Below are 20,104 nucleotides of genomic sequence, written 5' to 3'. Positions count from 1 at the left end.
GCCACCTCCAAACAAATGCAAGAGTTTCAAGGTATTTTGGGGGGAACCTCAAAAAGGGAGGAATTCATCCAAATCTGTTAGGCAAAATCTGTGATAATCCCTTGGCATGGCTTTCCTGGCCCTGAGAGGCCTTTTAAAAGTTTAGTCTCAGACTCCTTATGAAAAGTTATAAAGAGTCCAAGCACCTGGGTTGGTAACACACGGTTTTTGCCTGAGTGGCAGAAAACTCAAGGAGGAAAACTAGTTAGAAGGATATCGCAGTGGTCCAGGTGAGGCATAATGAGCCACAGGCAGTAAAGTTCCGGAATATTTCAGACTATAAACTACAGGATTCCGCCTTACCCGTGTATGAAGAATGAGATAAAGCGCGCTATTTTGATCTAGCTGGTGCTGTTAACAACAACAACAACAACAATTAAAGACAGATGGGAAGTTCAGTTTCACATTTTGAGCTTAGCACCTAAAATTATCATAGCTGAAAATGCGTACGCAAAGCATCAAATATGATCTTGTTGAAAACAAAGTTCTAGAAATTTTGTTCATTCTCTTAAAATCTACGAATTTGTAAGCTTAAAAAATTAAACTTTAAAAACTTTTTTTAAAGACATCGTTATACACTCTTGGGGCACCTTACATTACAGGCTTCAGGGAAACGACGTTCAGTACCGTCAACAGGTTCCATTCCGCCCCGAGAACAGGGCGCTCCCGTGACGTCACCGCGACGTGGGGCGCGAGCCTACGTTTTGGCGGAAGTCCTGCGTAGTTACCAACGAGACGCAGAGGGATGGGCGACTGCCGCGGCCGACCGCTCTTCCGTGTAGCGTCCTCGCACGTCCCCTGGTGGCAGCCGGCGTGCAGGCGAGCCTCTGGCTTTGCGGCTCTGCAGCTAGTCAGTCGCCTTCGGTCTAGCTTAGCCCGAGATCAGCGCGCGTGCCCAACTCCCTGTCCGCCCCAGCGCCAGGCGAGGGGCGACGCCTCGAGGTAAAATCTAGGAGGTGCGGGAGGCTAACTGCGTAGGCCCTGTTGTCCGGGAGAATCCTGAGGCTCTCGGCGGCGCTGGAGCGGAGGCGATGGCGGAGGAGCAGGAATGCGATTTCAGAAAGTCATGTGCCGACTCTGAGGCAGCGGCGGCTGCAGAACCTCTGGGGTCCCCTTCGGAGACCACCGCCGTCGCCGCAGAGTCGCCGGAGCTCGAGAACTACAATAGCAAGTGCGTGTTCTGCCGGATCGCGGCGCAGCAGGATCCCAGCACTGAACTCCTGTACTGTGAGGTTGGCGGCGACGCGCGACCGGGGACCCGATCGCTCCTGGATCGGGTGGGGAGGGTCCTGTTAAATGGGGCTGGGGGAGGCTGGGTGTCCTAGTGATAATGACAGACTTGCTTCTCTAGGCGCGGGGAGTGTCACCAGCCACCTCTTTGCTATTCTAAGGGGAGAAAATGTAGTGGTAAAGTCTCTCTGCAGCTGCCGAGGTATTTAGTGGACAATAGCCATGTATGGCCTCTGATTTTATTAAAGGGACCCCCCCCTCCCCCCGCCTTTCTAGACACTGCTTTTACATTCCGCACTCTTAATACTGGTACTGAAGAGAAACCAGTAGAAAAATAGATAATGGTAATTGTGAAAAGCCTGTTTGTTATATTGACTGAAAATAGGCTGGCAGGAGTGGGTCGGAGGTCAAACTATTACTTAATAGATTCTGATTTCCACTAAAGGGTCCAGTTCCTTAGAAATGTTATCAGTTAGGATATGTGGACATTTTCAGAGCATTAAGACTTTGTCCAGATATTTTAAAACAGATGATCTGGTAGGCACTTTCTTCCACCAGCTCGACTTGCCTTTAAAGAAACATCTTTTGAAAGACTCAGCTCCAAAGATTCTGGGCTTCTTTGTGGTTTTTTGTTGTTGTTGTTGTTTTTGTAGTAATCATTCATTCATTTGTTAAAAGTAAATTGACTTCCTTCTAAGCACTGTTCATTGGTGAGCAAGGTAAAGGATAGTCCCTGTCTGGATTTTATAATCTAAAGGGACAGAAGAGGCAGCTGATAACAGTGCCCTGTTGTATGGTGAGATGGTTTTACCACCTGCAGTATTTTGCAAGGCTGGTGGGAGGAGCATCTGGCCCAGATTTGAAGGGATAGGGAAGGCTTTCCAGAGGAAGTGAGACATGAAAAAGTAAGTAGGCATTGGTCAGGTGAGGAGGAGAGAAGATACCCCTGGTAAAGAGCACCTTCAGAGGTTTGGTTTCTGCCACAGGAGAACAGAAATGCAGTCTAACTGGAGCATGGAGTTTGAGGGGATGAGTGGTGAAAGATGAGGCTGGAGAGGTAGACAAGGGGCCACGTTATTAAGGCTACTGTAATTCATGTTAAGGAGTTTTGGCTTTACTTGAAGAGTGAAGGGAAGCTCTACAGTGTTTAATGCTACTGTTAATGCTGGGTTGGAAGAAAGGGGTTGAGAAGTTATATGAAAGGGTTTGATCTTTGAAAGATTATCTGACACCATTGTAGAATGATTTAGAGAGGACCAGTCTGGAGGCATGGAGATCAGTTATGAGGCTGTTGAAGTAATCCAGCCTGATGATGGCCTGAAATAAGATGTAGTAGTGGGAATGAAGAAAAGCCAATCAATTTAAGGATATTTAGGTGTCTGACACTTGCAGAGAGATGCATCTCTAGCTCAGATTATAGGAACTGTCAGTTTATAGATGGAAATTGAAAAGAGGGAAATTAATGAGATCACCTAGGAAGTATATGTAGAGTAAGAAGTGAAGGGGCCCCTCCCTACACAGAACTGTAAAGAACACTAACATCATAAGAGAGAGGCAGAGGAAGAGGACCTGAAAAGAGGAGAGAGAAACAGAGGGATAACTAGGAAAGCTAAGAGAAGGGAGTATGTCAGGAAGATAGGAATTGGCAGCAACATCAGCCTTCCCTAATCCTCGAATCTGGGTTAGGTGATTCTCCAATATGCCTGCAGAGAGGGCAACTTAGATCAGAACTGGTTTTGTCCCCAGAGTGATGGTCATTGACCTTGAGGAGAGCAACTGCAGTGCAGTGGTGAGGCAGAAGGCAGATTGTAGTTGATAAGAACCTGAAGGATAAAAAATTGAAGACAGCAAATACAGACAACTTTTGAAGGAAGTTTGGCAGTCTTGGGGAGAAGGGAAAAGGTAAGGTAACTACAGGAGGAGATGGAGTTAAGAGAAAGCTTTTTTTTTTTTTTTTTAATTTATTTAATTTTTGGCTGTGTTGGGTCTTCGTTTCTGTGTGAGGGCTTTCTCCAGTTGTGGCAAGCAGGGGCCACTCTTCATCGCGATGCGCGAGCCTCTCGCGGCCTCTCTTGTTGCGGAGCACAGGCTCCAGACGCGCAGGCTCAGCAATTGTGGCTCAAGGGCCCAGCCGCTCCGCGGCATGCGGGATGCAGGATGCGGGATGCGGGATCCTCCCAGACCAGGGTTCGAACCCGTGTGCCCTGCTTTGGCAGGCAGACTCTCAGCCACTGCGCCACCAGGGAAGCCCGAGAGAAAGCTTTTTAAAACAGTGAAGACTTTGGTGCGTTTTAATCCTAATGGGAAGGTGCCAATGGAGAGAGGTTTAAAATGGCCCAGGGTGGTAGAGCTTTGTCCCTGAGAAAGAGGAAACTCAGTCACTCATCCATTACTCAGTATTTGAATGAATGCCTTCTGTGTGTCAGGCACTGTTGGAGGCATTAGGATATAGCAGTAAATAAAATGTGCAAAAATCCCTGTCCTCATGGAGCTTACATTCTACTCACAGGAAATAGACAGTAAGCAACATAATAAGTAAAATATTATATAGAGAATAGATATTGATACATAGTTCAAAATATTGATACATAGTTCATTAGATGGGAACAAAAAAGGAGAAAAGGGATGCAATTTTAAATTTTTAGTCAGGAAAAGCTGCACTAAGAAGGTGGCATTTGAATGAACCCCTGAAGGAGGTGAAGGAGGAAAGTATATGGTTTACTCTTTATATATAAAGTACAGCTATGCCATATAGGACATGAGAGATACACAATATATTTGTGATATTAACATATCATGGGAGGGCAATTAGGAAAAAGTCTAAAAATGTTCCTTAGGAGGGTGATAATGAGAAAAGTTTAAGAAACGCTGTTATAATCAAACAATGGCCATAATTCCAACTTTAAGAAGGTCATCCATTTCTTTTTTTTTAATATAAATTTATTTATTTATTTTTGGCTGAGTTGGGTCTTTGTTGCTGCGCGGGCTTTTCTCTAGTGGCAGCAAGCGGGGGCTACTCTTCGTTGTGGTGCACGGGCTTCTCATTGCGGTGGCTTCTCTTGTTGTGGAGCACGGGCTCTAGGCATGCGGGCTTCAGTAGTTGTGGCGCACGGGCTTAGTTGCTCCACGGCATGTGGGATCTTCCCGGGCCAGGGCTTGAACCCGTGTGCCCTGCGTTGGCAGGCGGATTCTTAACCACTGCGCCACCAGGGAAGCCCAAAGGTCAACCATTTCTGTGGAAAAGTATATGAAAACCCTAATGACACACCATTTTTTTAAGGGGTAGATAAGGGAATATCGGTAGTTTTATCTTTCTATTTAAGCAACTGTCATTTACTGAACATTTTTTGCAGGCTTACTATTGATATGTGTTACTCACTTGGAGCTCAAAGATGAGTATGGCATGTCCTACACTTGAGAAGCTTGCCTATGATCTGAATTGAAATGAAAAATTCTCTTTTAGTGGGTGTCACTAGGTATAAGTAGTCAAAATTCTGTATTTTAGTCACTTGAAATTATCTTTTCTTTGTGTAATTATGCTACCAACATGACATATAGTTAGGTTCACTCATTTCTGTTTGTTTTCCATTGTTAAGGACTACTTTTTTTTTTTCTTTTTGAGTCCAAAAATGTATGGTAAATATTCACATGCTTTTAAAATCAAAATTGTACAGCAAAGTACATTTGAAGTCTAGTATCCATTCTCTTGTTATCTCTACCCTGTACCTCTTTCCCCGTAAGAAACCAAAAAAAAATATTTTTGGTTTATCTTTCCTTTGTGAGTAGATATGTATGCGTGTGTTTATATTTATACTCCACCTTCTTACACAAAAGATAGCTTAACCTTGTTCCATGCTTTTTCTTTTTTACCTTAGGAATTTATTCCAGAAATGATTTCATAAGTGTATAAAGATCTTCCTCATTCCTTTTTATAACTACACAATACTCCACTGTATGGATTTACTGTAATTTATTCAGCCAGTCTTAGTTGAATTTAATGGACAGTTGGGTTATTTTCAGTCTTTTGCTATCATAAATCATGCTGCAAAGAATAGCCTTGTACAAATGTCATTTCATATTTTTTGCCTGTTTATCTGTGGAATGGGAGGACAGTCTTTCTTTTTTTTTTTAATATTTATTTATTTATTTTGGCTGTGTTGAGAAAGCCCTCTGTGCGAGGGCTTCCTCTAGTTGCAGCAAGCGGGGGCCACTCTTCATCGCGGTGCGCGGGCCTCTCACTCTCGTGGCTTCTCCCATTGCGGAGCACAGGCTCCAATGCGCAGGCTCAGTAGCTGTGGCTCACGGGCCTAGTTGCTCCGCGGCATGTGGGATCCTCCCAGACCAGGGCTCGAACCCGTGTCCCCTGCATTGGCAGGCAGATTCTCAACCACCGCACCACCAGGGAAGCCCCGACAGTCTTTCTTTTAAATGAAGAGTCTAAATACTGGCTAGATCAGTAGTAGCAATGAGGAGAGACATCAGAGAGCCAGTTTCAGTATTTTAGAAAGCTTAATGGAAATCTAATTCAATCATTGATTGCATAGGCTAAATAAAACGTCGTTTCTTTGCTTTTGACAGGAATTTTATCTACTGGTGATGATGACAGTTATGTCAATTGGTAGGTTTTTTTAATTAACGAGAATTGGGAAAATAAAATATTCACACATGACATTTAGTAAACAGAACCTTTCAAAATAGGGTTTTGGGAGATGAAGACAGAACTGGGCATTTTGTTCATTCTTATGGCTGAGTCATGTAAGACAGCAGATTTTTAAGAGCTTCTTTAATGTTTTTCTCCTGTTATCCTTTAGACTGGCACTTTGTAGTTCCATGAATCTAAAGAAGTGGTACTCCTGCTTTGAGGTAGAATTCAGCTGTATTATCTCAAAATAATTCTAATCAGGATGTATTCTGTACCAGAAAGAATTACCGCTGGATTTTTTAAAAGTTAATGCCATAATTGAGGGGGAAATAAAGACATATAAAATTGTTGTGTTATGAATCAGTCTGGGAAGTACAATTTTGTTGTACTAGATTTGACCCCCGATACTAGTTGTTTCTCAGCTGGAAGCATTAAGTAAATAATGGAAAACTTTAAACATTCAAAAACATTGTGGTTTTATCCCTTTCGATCTTATCCCTTTCTAAAACATTCCATGGATATGAATATTTAAAGTTACTACTAGACGGAAAAACCATAATAAAAATGGAAATAATTGTCATGCTTGTTATTTTAGGGTTAGGGTTAGCTCTTGGGGTTCCCCAAGTCAACCAACCTTCTGGGACTATACACACACGTGTGTGTGTGTATATATAACACACACATACATATATATACACATGTATACATATTTACGTAGATTTACATATGCACATACACACACATACACACAACACCTGGTCTGAGTCTCTGTCCCTGAATTGCAGGAAACCCCTCACGCTCCCCAGTAAATCAGAAGATTTCCTCTCGGCGCTGGGGGCAGTATGCTGCATACATTATCCCTAGTCACCTCTCATGGTTTTCTGTTTCTACTAAATTTTCTATCTCATCCTCAAACCTTTGTCTTGCATCAGCCGAAGAGAGTAACAGATTCTTTTCCTTTCATTTTCCTGATATATTAACGCAAAGCAACAGCTGCTATAGATTTTTCCTCAAAGTTTGGGGGCAATAGGATTCTCATATTCTTTAAACACAGCATAAATCCCTGTTTCTGTAGGCAGGCACCTCAGTTCATTTCTTGTTTGTGTACTTTCCTCATAGCTCATGCTACATTCAGTTGACCCATCACTGTTTACTTCAAGGTCTTAAAAGTTACAAGTTTTCCCCCTCTCTATTCTCATCTTACAGGCAGGTTACACTCAATAGCTGGAAAAATAATCGAGATTTTTGTGTTGCTTGCCTCCACATTTTAGCAGCTCTTGGTTGAAGGTATGTAAATGAGGACAGCAACAAAATCAATATTTAAGCAATATTTTAATAGAGTGATATTGTGGACATTTTATAGAAGCCTTGAGGTAGGAAAGGGACACGTAATACCGTATTTTTGCTGCCCTCCATTTCAGTCATGGCTCTGCTGGGGGCTAAAGTAGACAAAAAGTCCCATTCACTGAATTGTGGTCTCACTGCAGGTCAATTTGTCAGTCACCTGAAGCTTAGATGAGCCGTATGGATACTGATAAGGAAGTTCGTGGTACAGTATGTGCAATTGCCTTTCATCATTATTCTCATTGAAATCAAGATCACTGGCATGGATATGAGGCCCTTGTTCCAACTGAATTTTAGTTCTTGGAATGGAGAACTAATGAGCAACAGTGCATTCTGGGAAACTAGCTTATTGATACTGATTTTATTTAATTTTGACTAATTTTTTAATATAAGATATTGAATAAGGTTATTTAGGGAATATAGATTTTTCTCTTGAAAAAACTTGAAACTCAAATGTTAATAGGTTGAAAGACTCCCTTTTTTGTTTCCTTTTCTTTTTTCCTTACATTACTGTGTGGAGTATAGAAACCAGAAAACTGATACCATACATGTAATGGACTGGACACATAACTTAGTACAGTATACTAGAGTTTGTTTCAGCATTTCACAGTCTTTTATTTATTTATTTATTTTATTTATTTATGGCTGTGTTGGGTCTTCGTTTCTGTGCGAGGGCTCTCTCTAGCTGTGGCAAGCAGGGGCCACTCTTCATCGCGGTGCGCGGGCCTCTCACTATCGTGGCCTCTCTTGTTGCGGAGCACAGGCTCCAGACGTGCAGGCTCAGTAATTGTGGCTCACGGGCCCAGTTGCTCCGCGGCATGTGGGACCTTCCCAGACTAGGACTCGAACCCGTGTCCCCTGCATTGGAAGGCAGACTCTCAACCACTGCGCCACCAGGGAAGCCCTTTCACAGTCTTTAATGCTATAAAGTGGCAAGTAAACATAAAGAAAAAGTATAATTATTGTAAAAAATGTTTAAAAGTGTAACCTCTGGATATATAGATGCTAGATGATGTTATAAATGAAGAAAATGGCACTTTGGAAAAAAATTAAATGTAAAAAAGAATTTATCAATCTTGCTATGATTCTGTGGTAGAACCTTTAAAAGTACATATTAGGAGTAGAAAAACCTTAGGGTAGAGATGGAGAAATACATAATGAAATTTTAAAAAAACTCTGGGATTATGGTAATGAAGTTTTAATGAACTTCATTCATAATTGTTTTCCTGAAATTGATTTTATATAAGTCTTTTTCTTCTCTGGAATAAATGAGCATCTCATGAAGGAAGCTAAAGCTTGTCTTTATGGACATAATGCATAATCACAAAATTGTCCAATGGAGATTAGTTGTAACATAAGCACAATTTCCCTATCAGACTGAGATTTATGTATGATGTTTAAGACATGCCAGAAGAGCATTAGGAAATTCTTTTTAAAAATTCACTAACACCAAAAAAAAAAAAAAAAAAATTCACTAACAAATGACATTTTCCTTTAGAATGAAGACCTAGTTTGCTTCAAAGATATCAAGGCAGCAGCACCTCATCATTATCTTGTGGTGCCAAAGATGCATATTGGAAACTGCAGATATCTAAAGAAAGATCAAATAGAACTGGGTAAGTTGATGGCAGTATTCTTCATGGTTATATCATCTTGAATTGACATCAGTGATGGCAGTGACAAATGAAAAGAAACAGTTTAGCCAGGTATTGTGATAAAGGAGCATTATGGCTTTTTGAAACTTTCATTATGAAAAATTTCAAATATATACAAAAAGAAAGAAAATAGTATAATCTCCATGTATTTATCACCCAACTTCAACATTTATTAACTCGTGGCCAATCTCTTTACATGTATTAACCTTCTCCCACAGTGGATTTTAAGCAAATCTCAGATGCCATGTTATTTAATTTTTAAAATCTCTAAAAGATAATGCCTCTTTATGCTTTTTAAATGATGGCTTTCTTGATTCTGAAAGTGAAAGATAATATGAAAACTTATAAACAAATAGAATGGATAAAGAATATGTGGTACATATATACAATGGACTGTTACTCAGCCATAAAAGGGAATGGAATTGCGCCATTTGCAGAGACGTGGACGGACCTAGAGACTGTCATACAGAGTGGAGTAAGTCAGAAAGAGAAAAACAAATATCGTATAATATCACTTATATGTGGAATCTAGAAAAATGATACAGATGAACTTATTTGCAAAACAAAAATAGAGATGCACACATAGAGAACAAACGTATGGATACCAAGGGGGCAAGGCGGGGTGGGATGAGTTGGAAGATGAGGATTGACATATATACACTACTATGTATGAAATAGATAACTAATGAGAACCTACTGTATATCACAGGGAACTCTACTCAATGCTCTGTGGTAACCTAAATGGGAAGGAAATCCAAAAAAGAGGGGATATATGTATACATATAGCTGATTCACTTTGCTGTACAGCAGAAACTAACATAACATTGTAAAGCAACTATACTCCAATAAAAATTAATTTAAAAAAAGTTATAAACAAATAAGTTATAGTATGGCATATGAGTACATATTACCTGAGAGTGAGACCATATTGGTACCTGCCTTGTAGTTTCCTGCCTTGTAATTTCCTGTATAGATGAAGTAGGACCAAAGTTTAATTATGAGATTTTAGTGATGAACTTTTAGCCTCTGAAAAAGAGATTCTGAAATCTTGTCTCTTACAGGCTTATCCTGTATTTTCCTATACATGATGTCCTGTGACTTGTCAGCTACGGTTTACTAAGACATTGCTAAGTTTACTTCAAACCTGCTTCAATAGCCATTGTCATCAGGGTCTGGGATGTTTGGTCAATACTTTAAGGTAGCTGGCAAGATAGATAAATTGGGCCAGATTTTTGAAGGTGACTAAGAAATCTCTTTGATGAAAACCTCGATATGTGGTTTATTAGTGTTTAGACTACTGAATTACCAGTTTTTAAACTGTTTTTTCTAGATATTGTGAAATTCCTTAGTCATCTTAAGTTCTGTCAGTATGTTTCATGCTCATTCCAACAGAGGGAGACCAATATACACGCAGTATTTAGTACTAGGCAACAGCCACCATAGCCTTAAGTATTTCCTTTTATACTGTTTTTCTTAAGGAGGGAGAAATGTGTTTATGCTTGCTTTTCTTTTTCTCGTATTTCTTTTCTTGTTAAAAGTTTTTATAACAGTTGCAAATCAAATGTTAACTAATTTTGAAGCATCATGGTGGGTGTTTGGGATTTCATTATATGTACTGTTTTTACTGATTTTGTGTATATTTGAATATTTCCATAATAAAACTTTAAAAGTCCTTGCAATTAATATTTTTATACAGTCTATAAAGTTGGGAAAATAATAAGCATATGGAAGAGCTTAATAATACTCTCAAGCACTGTGACTATAATTGACATTAACAGAACTTCACCTAACTATAGAATACACACTTTGTTATGAGCACATGTTCACCAAGATAGTCCATGTTCTGGACAATAAAATAAGTCTCAATACATTTCAAATGATCAAAATATTATAAAATACGTTGCCTGATGACAATGGAATTAAAATAAATAATAAAATCTAGAATAGCACTAAATATTTTTAAGTTAAAACACTTTTAAGTAACTTCTAAATAAATAGGTAAAAAAAGACAATATTTTGAACTGATTGGTAATAAAAATACAACATAACAAAATTTGTAGAATGTAGCTGAAGAAGTGCCTAGAGGGAAATTTATAGCTTTAAGTGCTTATATTAGAAAAAGAGGTACAAAACCAATGACCTAAGTTTCCAGTTTAGGATGCTAGAAAGAGGCAAGCAAATCAGATCAAAATAAAGTATAAAGAAGGAAATAGTAGAGTAGATATCAATGAAATAGGAAAGAGACAATAGGTTTTGCTTCATGTATTTTGGATCTGATTTTAAGTGAATACATAATTATGATTGTCATGTCTTCTCAGTGATCCATTTTTATCATTGTAAAATGTTCCTTTTTATGTCTGGAAATACTTCTTGTGTCTATTTTGTATGACATTAATTTAGATACTCCAACTTTCTTGTTACTTATTGTTTGCATTGGGTATTTTTTTCTATCCTTTACTTACAAATTGAATATTTATATTTAAAGACTTGAAGATAGCAATATAATTGGGTCTGACTCTTTTAAAAAAAATGTAATGTGAAAATCTTTTAATTGGAGCATTTAGTTCAGAAGCATTTAATATAACTACCAACATAGTTGGATTTAGGTCTACTGTCTTGCCATTTGTTTTCTATTTGTCCCATTTTTGTTGTTGTTGTTGTTGCCCTGTTTCTTCTTTCCTGCCTTCTTGTGGTTGATCAAACATATTTTTTAGTATTCCACTTTATCTCTTGCCATTTTAGCTATTTTTCTTTGTATTTTTTTAAAGTGGTTGTTCTAGAGAAATTAAAATACACATCCTGCAATTATCACAGCCTACTTAGAGTTAACATTGTATCAATTCATGTAAAATATGAGAAACTTTGCAACACATTGTGTTATTGTTGTCATTTATATTTCATCTATATACTTTATAATGCCATGGTGCTGTTAAATAATCATATGTCTTTTAAAGAAATGAAAATAAAAAACAATCTTTTTTATTTACTCAAATGTTTGGCATCTTGGGAGTATGTTTTTTTTTCAAATTATACTTTCAAGGATGGTTTTATGTTGAAAGCAAAAGCAAATTGAATAATCACACAAGTCTCCATACTGAACCAGAAACTAGTCAACATTCTTCTGATTATTTTCAGTTTAATTTGTCATCCAATTAAAGTCTCTAGATTTATGATGCTGAAAATCCTTCTCTATCTTGTTACATGGAATGCAGCATGCTTCTACCATCTCTTTTTTTAAAAAATTTTTTCATTGAAGTATAGTTGATTTACAATATCATGTTAGTTTCAGGTATACAGCACAGCGATTCAATTACACATATATATATATTCTTTTTCAGATTCTTTTCCCTTATAGGTTATTACAAATATTGAGTATAGTTCCCTGTGCTACACAGTAGATCCTTGTTGGTTATCTATTTTATATATAGTAGTGTGTATATGTTAATCCCAGCCTCATAATTTACCCCTCCCCCCAACCCCTGCATCTTGGGAGTATTTTTAAAAGAAAACAAGATACAGTCTGGCTCGAAGTAACATGAGCTTTTTTTTTGACCTTGTGGTACTGGCCTTGTCATGGAAGCCTTCCCACTCAAGCCTGACTTAGAGAAGTAAACTGTTAGCAATGATTTTATAAGCCTCATTATAACAACTGTCCTCTGCAGATTCTCTCACTTCTTCTCTTTTCAAATGCTTGATTACACCATTCAGAAACAAAAGAGATCTAAAGTTTGGCATTGTGCTTTGAAGATCTCGGGTTACCAAAATTTTTTTAATGGAGAAGTATATTCCCACCGGAAGGCCATAAAACATTGAGACAATAAAGATGCTAAGGCAAATGAGAGTTTGGAAGCCAAAACAAACATTTAGCTAGTCACGGCTGGGCCAACATGAAGGGATGTCATATTCCTAATTTGAGTTCAAAGACAAATTCAAAGTTTTCTTGTCCTCTTAACTCAAACAGTTTTTGTTTAATTACTTGGTTTCCTTATGATTAGAATTAGACCTCAGTAGGATCAGATGTCCTAAACAGTCACTTGATACTATCCCTCAACAGCTGTTCAAAGTCAGCTTATGTGTGATAGTTTGTGATGGGTTGAACCTTCATTTCAGTTGTTGATAAGCAAACTTCTTAGTAACTTAGAGCTACTGGATGAGTCTTTAAATGTGTATCCATTTGATACGACTTCTTACTAGGACCCTAAAAGTTCGGGTTAATAACTGGGTAGTGAACTTAATGTCTCCTATAGTGTAATGTAGTTTCTTTACTGTTTTGTAGTTGAGAACATGGTAACTGTTGGAAAAACCATTCTTGAAAGGAATAATTTCACTGACTTCAAAAATATGAGGTATGTATACTTCCAGATAAAAACCAATATATGCAGTTGGTTTTTTTTTTTTACACACACACACTGTATTTTATTTTTACAAGAGATAAATAGACTGACACCAAGCATTGTACATGGATGACCACAACAAAAGCAACAATGATTGCAATTACCAAACATGAAACACACTCATACTATGTCATAATATTGACATTCAGTCCAGTAATCCTCCACTGTAACAGCTCCTTTACTTTGCAGTGAAAATTGATTTGTATGCAGTTGGTTTTTCTGAAATGTTATTTCCTCAGGAAAATGAAAGTAGAGATGGCGGAATTCATGGTTTAAATGCAGTTTTCCTGAAAGTGAATATATTGTTCATTGGTAAATTTAATAAAAAAACTTTTTTTCACATCTCAACATCGTCTAATAATCACCACTTTTAGTTTTGGACAGACAAGTATATTGAATCAGTGGGTAGGTAAAATTCGTTACTTAGTCCTCTTTGTTCAATATGTGCATTCCTATAAAATTGTGAGTAAATTGAATTTCCTTAGAAAAAATTTATTCTATATGATTTAAAAATACATTATTACCCTTCTAGCATGAAAGTAACTTGAATTTGTTGAACTGAACTCTGACATTAACCAAAGTTTGAGTAAAAGCATACAATATTCAATTTGGTAACTGTTTTAATTAATCTATTTATTTTTTCTTTTTAAAAGGTTTCGATTTTGCCTTGTATGATCAAAGTAGTACCAAGGCAGGTATAGTGATTACTTCTGACACCTCTGAACTGGAATTCAGAGGCCTGAATTCTAATGCTATCAGTGTTACTTGCTGCTACTATAGTTGTACTGGCTGTGTTACTTTAGACAAGTCATTTAAACTCTCCAAGATAATACCTGCTCTGCCTACTTGTAGTCTAAAATGAGATTGAATGTGTGAAAATCCTGTGAAAACTATTATGAACTATATCCAAGGGTGATAATGACAAGGAACAGATGGTATTTGAGACCCTGTGGTCAAAATCAGCACGTTCCCTTCCCAGTCATAGAAGTGCTCATTAGAAGAATGAACACTGGACTGGTTGTCAAGAGCCCTGAGTTTCAATTCTAGCTCTACCACTGCCTAACTTTGTGACCTTGGGAAGTCTCTTCAACTTTTTAGATCTTGGTTTCCCCATCTTTAAAATCTTTAAAATGAAAAGGTTGAGTGAACCCTTGAGTTACTTCTACCTTTTAGATTACTTGATTCCATTATATGACTCCTGTTTCATAGAGGGAAAACCTAGTCTCCTTTTCTGGGTGGTGGTAGAAGCTTTTCAATATGTTACGGATCTGACTCCACAGTCTGTCCTGTATTGCTGCATTATAGCACCTCTCCTTGCCTTCTTCCCACATTCCCAGTCATTTTTAGTCTTTTTTTAAAAATTGAGACTTACTTCTAGTTTGAACGGCAAATATTTCTAGGCTTGAATTATTGTTACAGGTGTGCCTTGCTCCACTTACAAAGTAGACTTACAAAACTGTTTGTAAATGGATTTTTAAGAGGTTAAATCATATTAGAAAATTATTTTACCAAAGGAATTCTCTTGTAAATATTTTATAAAGCAAATAGTTATGAATAGTTATCATCTAACTTATTTTTAGTATTCAAGAAACTTAAGTGATGATAAAATTTTTTTAGTGAGGGTAAGGAAATGACCACTTCATTAAAGGAGAAAGCGCGCCATCTACTGGCTATGTCTTGGAAAAAGGAATCCTACTTCTACTTCAGCGTTCAGTAATTTTAAGATTCACTGCAGGGCTTCCCTGGTGGCGCAGTGGTTGAGAATCTGCCTGCCAATGCAGGGGACACGGGTTCGAGCCCTGGGCTGGGAAGATCCCACATGCCGCGGAGCAACTGGGCCCGTGAGCCACAATTACTGAGCCTGCGCGTCTGGAGCCTGTGCTCCGCAACGAGGCCGCGATAGTGAGAGGCCCGCGCACCGTGATGAAGAGTGGCCCCCGCTTGCCACAGCTGGAGAAAGCCCTGGCACAGAAACGAAGACCCAACACATCCATAAATAAAATAAATAAATAAAATTTAAAAAAAAAAAAAAAGATTCACTGCAGAGGCATCTTTTAGGAGAGTTAAAGCTTAATACGATAAGAACTGAAGTAATAAGACATACTGCCAGCTCAGAATTCATAAGGGTTATACAGAGGCATAATATTCTGTGAAAGCCTTTCTCAATGACGAGTTTATCTTATTGTGAACTTCAACATGAAGATGAACTGTGTGAATACTCTCAAGTTCATAAAGAAAAACAGTGAAAGAGATGTTTGAGTAGTAATCTGTCTACCTTAGGTAACCTGTTTTGAATATCTTTAATATTTATGTGTTTTAACCTGAAAATGTAGTTTTAAACTATTGTAGAACTAATTTGTCAATTACCTCTTACCTTGCTGTTTCAGAATGGGTTTCCACGTGCCACCATTCTGTTCCATTTCCCATTTGCACCTTCATGTTCTGGCACCAGCCAATCAGCTTAGCTTCTTATCAAAATTGGTTTATAAAGTGAATTCCTATTGGTTTATCACAGTAAGTATTATTGTTATGCTAGCAGCATACAAAAATGTTTAAAATATTTGTCCTTTTTGTTGTAGTTTTTCTTTTCTTGGCAACAGTGGGCACTTACATCTCTTATAGACTTGATCATCTGTTTTAACACTCTATTTGCACATATCTAAAATAATATTTTTAATTTGGGGTACTCTTCCAGGTCATCAAATCTGTAGGAAGAGATACTATGGCAAAGTCTCTCAGTTGTAAGCAGAGGATATGATATAGAAGTTCATGGCATTAATAGTTCAGAATTCTGAATTGTGGCTCTGTTAGTTACTTGAGTGACCATGTGCAAGTTACTTAAACTTTTTAAGGCCCAAGTTTTTTTATCTACTACCGACGTATAGGTAATAGTGCCTACATCTAGGGTTGATAAGAGGATTGATGAAATAATTAACATGTAAAGCACTTAAAACTGTACATTGCAGATAGTGAGGGCTCAGTAAATGTTATCTGCTGCCTCTGTCATCATCAACCTCATTGCAGAAATTGATGCAAGTAGTAGCATCAGCTACTAGATCTGAAGTTGAGGCTTTGAGCCTAAAAAAATTGCAGAATTCTGCTTTACTAGGGCAAAAGTAGAATAGAATTCAACTGATTATTGGCTTGTAACCTGACAGTCAAGCTTTAGTTATTAAATGACTCTGTCCTTCCAGGGCCACTTGACTAGTAATTTATGTTTCTTATTTTATGTGTCCATGATGATAAGGTGACCTATAGTTGCTATATCTGAAAAACCATCAAATTGCAAATTAAGTAATTACCATTAGTTAATGCAGATTATTATTATAGTCATAGTACAAAAGAAATGAAAAAGCAGTTGATTTCTACAAACTTCATATTTCAAACTTATTATCTCTCTCCTCAACTTGTTGTCCAGATGATTTTGTTTTATTAAAAATATATTTAAGGGATGTGGTGTATATATTTGAAATTAAAAAGTGGGACATTTTGTAGGAAGCTGGTGTGGTCTCTTTAAAAAATCAGTATGATAAAAAACAGATATTTTTTTCTTATTTGTATTTCTAAGTTTCTACACTATCTATGCTTTTATAGTAAAAAATAATTAGAAATACATTTTTATACTTTTTAAACTGTATTTCCTTACGTGATTTTTTAGTTGGGAAAAAATGAATGAACAAAGTTATGAGATCTGTTAATGGTTCATCCTGGGAATCTGAACTCTCCTTAAATCTAGGTATTTAAGTGTATATTATGAGACTGAAAAAAATCAAGATAAAAATATTAACGTTTATTCTGAAATCTTACATAATTTTTCAGATATATAATGATTGAGAAAAGTATCTGAAATGATGTAACTAGAAGGCTTTAGTTTACTTTTTATTCTTTTTGTTTTTATTATTTTTTTAGAGCAGTTTTAGGTTCACAGCAAAATTGAATGGAAAGTACACAGAGTTCCCGTATACCCTCTGTCCCCACATACTCGCAGTCTTCCCCACTGTTGACATCCTACACCACAGTGATACATTCGTTATAATCCATGAAACTACATTGATATGTCATTATCACTCAAAGTCCATAGTTTACATTAGGGTTCATTCTTGGTGTTGTACATTCTGTGGGTTTGGATGAATGTATAATGACATATATCCACAATTGTAGTATCATGCAGAATCGTTTAACTGCCGTGAAAATCCTCTGTGCTCTGACTATTCATTTCTCCCTCCCCCTTAATCCCTGGTAATCACTGATCTTTTTAATGTCTCCAGTTTTGCCTTTTCCAGAATATCATGTAGTTAGAATCATATCGTATGTAGCCTTTTCAGATTGGCTTCTTTCACTTAGTAAAATGCATTTCAGGTTCTTCCATGTCTTTAGTATTATATTTATTTTCCTTATTGAAACTATCTAACAAAAAGGCAATGTGGATAAAAATCTGCCTATTTATATACAGTATAGAATAAACACCTTTACTATAGTTTGAAAACTATTATGTTGAGAGTTTTTTGTAAGATATTTTTAGGAACAGAATATGTAGTATCCAGTTCTTCTGCTGTGGCTTATTATAATAGGGGTGCCAGTAGAATTATTTCATGTAGGCTATGATAACTAGAATAAAAAAATGTGTTATGTTTTCATTACAGCCTGATTATTTGATTGACAAACTAAGAACGTGAAAATGTCAACAGTGGAAGATTTTCCTAATTTTGGCTCAACATAAACTAATATTCTGGTCTCTTTGAAGTCTAATTACAATTGGGTTTTATGAGAAGCTATTACTGGGTAGTCTTAAATTGTTTCTTAATGTTTGTTTCCTGAAATCTGTGATATAGTTATATGAATATTTTGTCATTGACTTTGTTTTAGTGGTTCCTTGTCTAAGGTATAAGATACTATAGATAAAATCCCATTAAAACAAATTCTGTTAATCAAGAAGGGCTCTGTATTTTTTTTAAAGTTCAAACATTTTTATTTCTCAATAGATAGTCAATTGTAATAGTGATTTATTTATGAAGAATAAACTGGAATAAAAAGTACTTTGTTGGAGCCTTTATTATATGAAGGAGAAAGAGAAATTATTTCTTGATTGTTCTATAATTTTACACATAAAATTTCAAAATAAAGAGTACCATACTACACAGTGATCTCTGATCTTATTGATGGAAAGAACTGTATATGTGTCACTTTTTACTCAGGTTTCAGATACTGGTTTTCACTTCTTGAATCCTAGCATCTTTGTAATAAATTGATCCTGAAGCTATGTAATATATATAAAATAATTTCACTGTAACAGTGAATTTGCTATAACAATCAATTTGCCTATCCAAGAGAATTCATTGCAATGGAATTTTACCTGTAAGAACGTAAATGGGGAAGAAACATAAATGGTTACATTAATGTATTAAAACTGGCAGAAACTGTTGCTTTATGGCTTGTTTATTGTACCAAAGGAAAATCAGAGTTAAAAAGTGGTTAGACCTGTCTTTTATCATGAAAAAGTCCTGATTTGAAAGTAGAGATAGGTTGGATGAGAAAATTTATTTTAATAACAACATTAGTATATTTATATATCATTTCATGAGACATATTTCTTTTTTTTTTTTTTTAAGTTTTTTTTTTTTTATTAATTTATTTATTTTTATTTATTTATTTATTTATTTTTGGCTGTGCTGGGTCTTCGGTTCGTGCGAGGGCTTTCCCTAGCTGCGGCAAGTGGGGGCCACTCTTCATCGCGGTGCGGGGACCGCTCTTCATCGCGGTGCGCGGGCCTTTCACTATCGCGGCCCCTCCCGCTGCGGGGCACAGGCTCCAGACGCGCAGGCTCAGCAGCTGTGGCTCACGGGCCCAGCCGCTCCGCGGCATGTGGGATCTTCCCAGACCAGGGCTCGAACCCGTGTCCCCTGCATTAGCAGGCAGACTCTCAACCACTGCGCCACCAGGGAAGCCCGAGACATATTTCTTTAGGAATTGTCTTTTGGTGCTAATCTACACTAACAATAGTGAATGTGAATGAAAAATAAGTACTGAAAGCTAATCTTACATTGTGCCAGTGTATAACTGTACCATGCACATGAATATAAATGAACATAAGGATTAAAGTATTGATCTTAGAAACAGGCTGAGAAGAGTAGGTTTTTTTTTTTCCTTTTTTTGGGGGGATGATATTAAACATAGTTTTAAGTAATGAAATACTTAGTTACAACCTCTGGAATCAATATTGTTTAGTTCATTTGTTCATTAACTCATTCAAAAAACATTTGGTGGGCTTCCCCGGTGGCACAGTGGTTAAGAATCCACCTGCCAATGCAGGGGACACAGGTTCGAGCCCTGGTCCGGGAAGATCCCACATGCCGTGGAGCAACTAAGCCCGTGCGCCACAACTACTGAGCCTGCGCTCTAGAGCCCGTGAGCCACAACTACTGAGCCCGCGTGCCACAACTACTGAAGCCCCTGCGCCTAGAGTCCGTGCTACACAACAAGAGAAGCCACCGCAATGAGAAGCCCGCGCACCACAACGAAGAGCAGCCCCCGCTCTCTGCAACTAGAGAAAGCCTGCGCACAACGACGGAGACCCAATGCAGCCAAAAATTTAAAAAATTAAAAAAAATTCGGTGAGCATTTAACATGTACCAGACACTGCCAGGATCAGGAAATATAGAAGTGAGAAAGGACAGTCTGCCTTTAATTGCTAATACGAGGATCAGACAAAACCAGTGAGTACAATTTGGTATGTTAAGTACAAAAATGTCCATAGCAGAGGCTGTGGAGAGGGAAACAATTTTGAGAGCAGGTGGCAGTAG

The 20,104-nt window shown here is 37.5% G+C and overlaps 1 protein-coding gene across 1 annotated transcript; it reads left to right on the top strand.

Annotated features, from left to right (window-relative positions):
- The first annotated feature begins 843 nt into the window (after window positions 1-843).
- HINT3 (histidine triad nucleotide binding protein 3) lies at window positions 844-18,340 on the top strand. Its single transcript, XM_007190804.2, has 5 exons — window positions 844-1,271; window positions 8,754-8,871; window positions 13,187-13,256; window positions 15,692-15,818; window positions 17,948-18,340. The coding sequence occupies exons 1-5, from the start codon at window positions 1,071-1,073 to the stop codon at window positions 17,978-17,980; spliced, it is 549 nt and encodes a 182-aa protein (XP_007190866.1). The 5' UTR covers window positions 844-1,070; the 3' UTR covers window positions 17,981-18,340.
- The last annotated feature ends 1,764 nt before the right edge of the window (window positions 18,341-20,104 follow it).

This window comes from Balaenoptera acutorostrata, chromosome 14 (assembly GCF_949987535.1).
Source record: "Balaenoptera acutorostrata chromosome 14, mBalAcu1.1, whole genome shotgun sequence".
NCBI classification, from domain to species: Eukaryota; Metazoa; Chordata; class Mammalia; order Artiodactyla; family Balaenopteridae; genus Balaenoptera; species Balaenoptera acutorostrata.
Note: the sequence above shows the minus strand (reverse complement) of the source record. Positions and strands in the feature narration are given on the sequence as shown.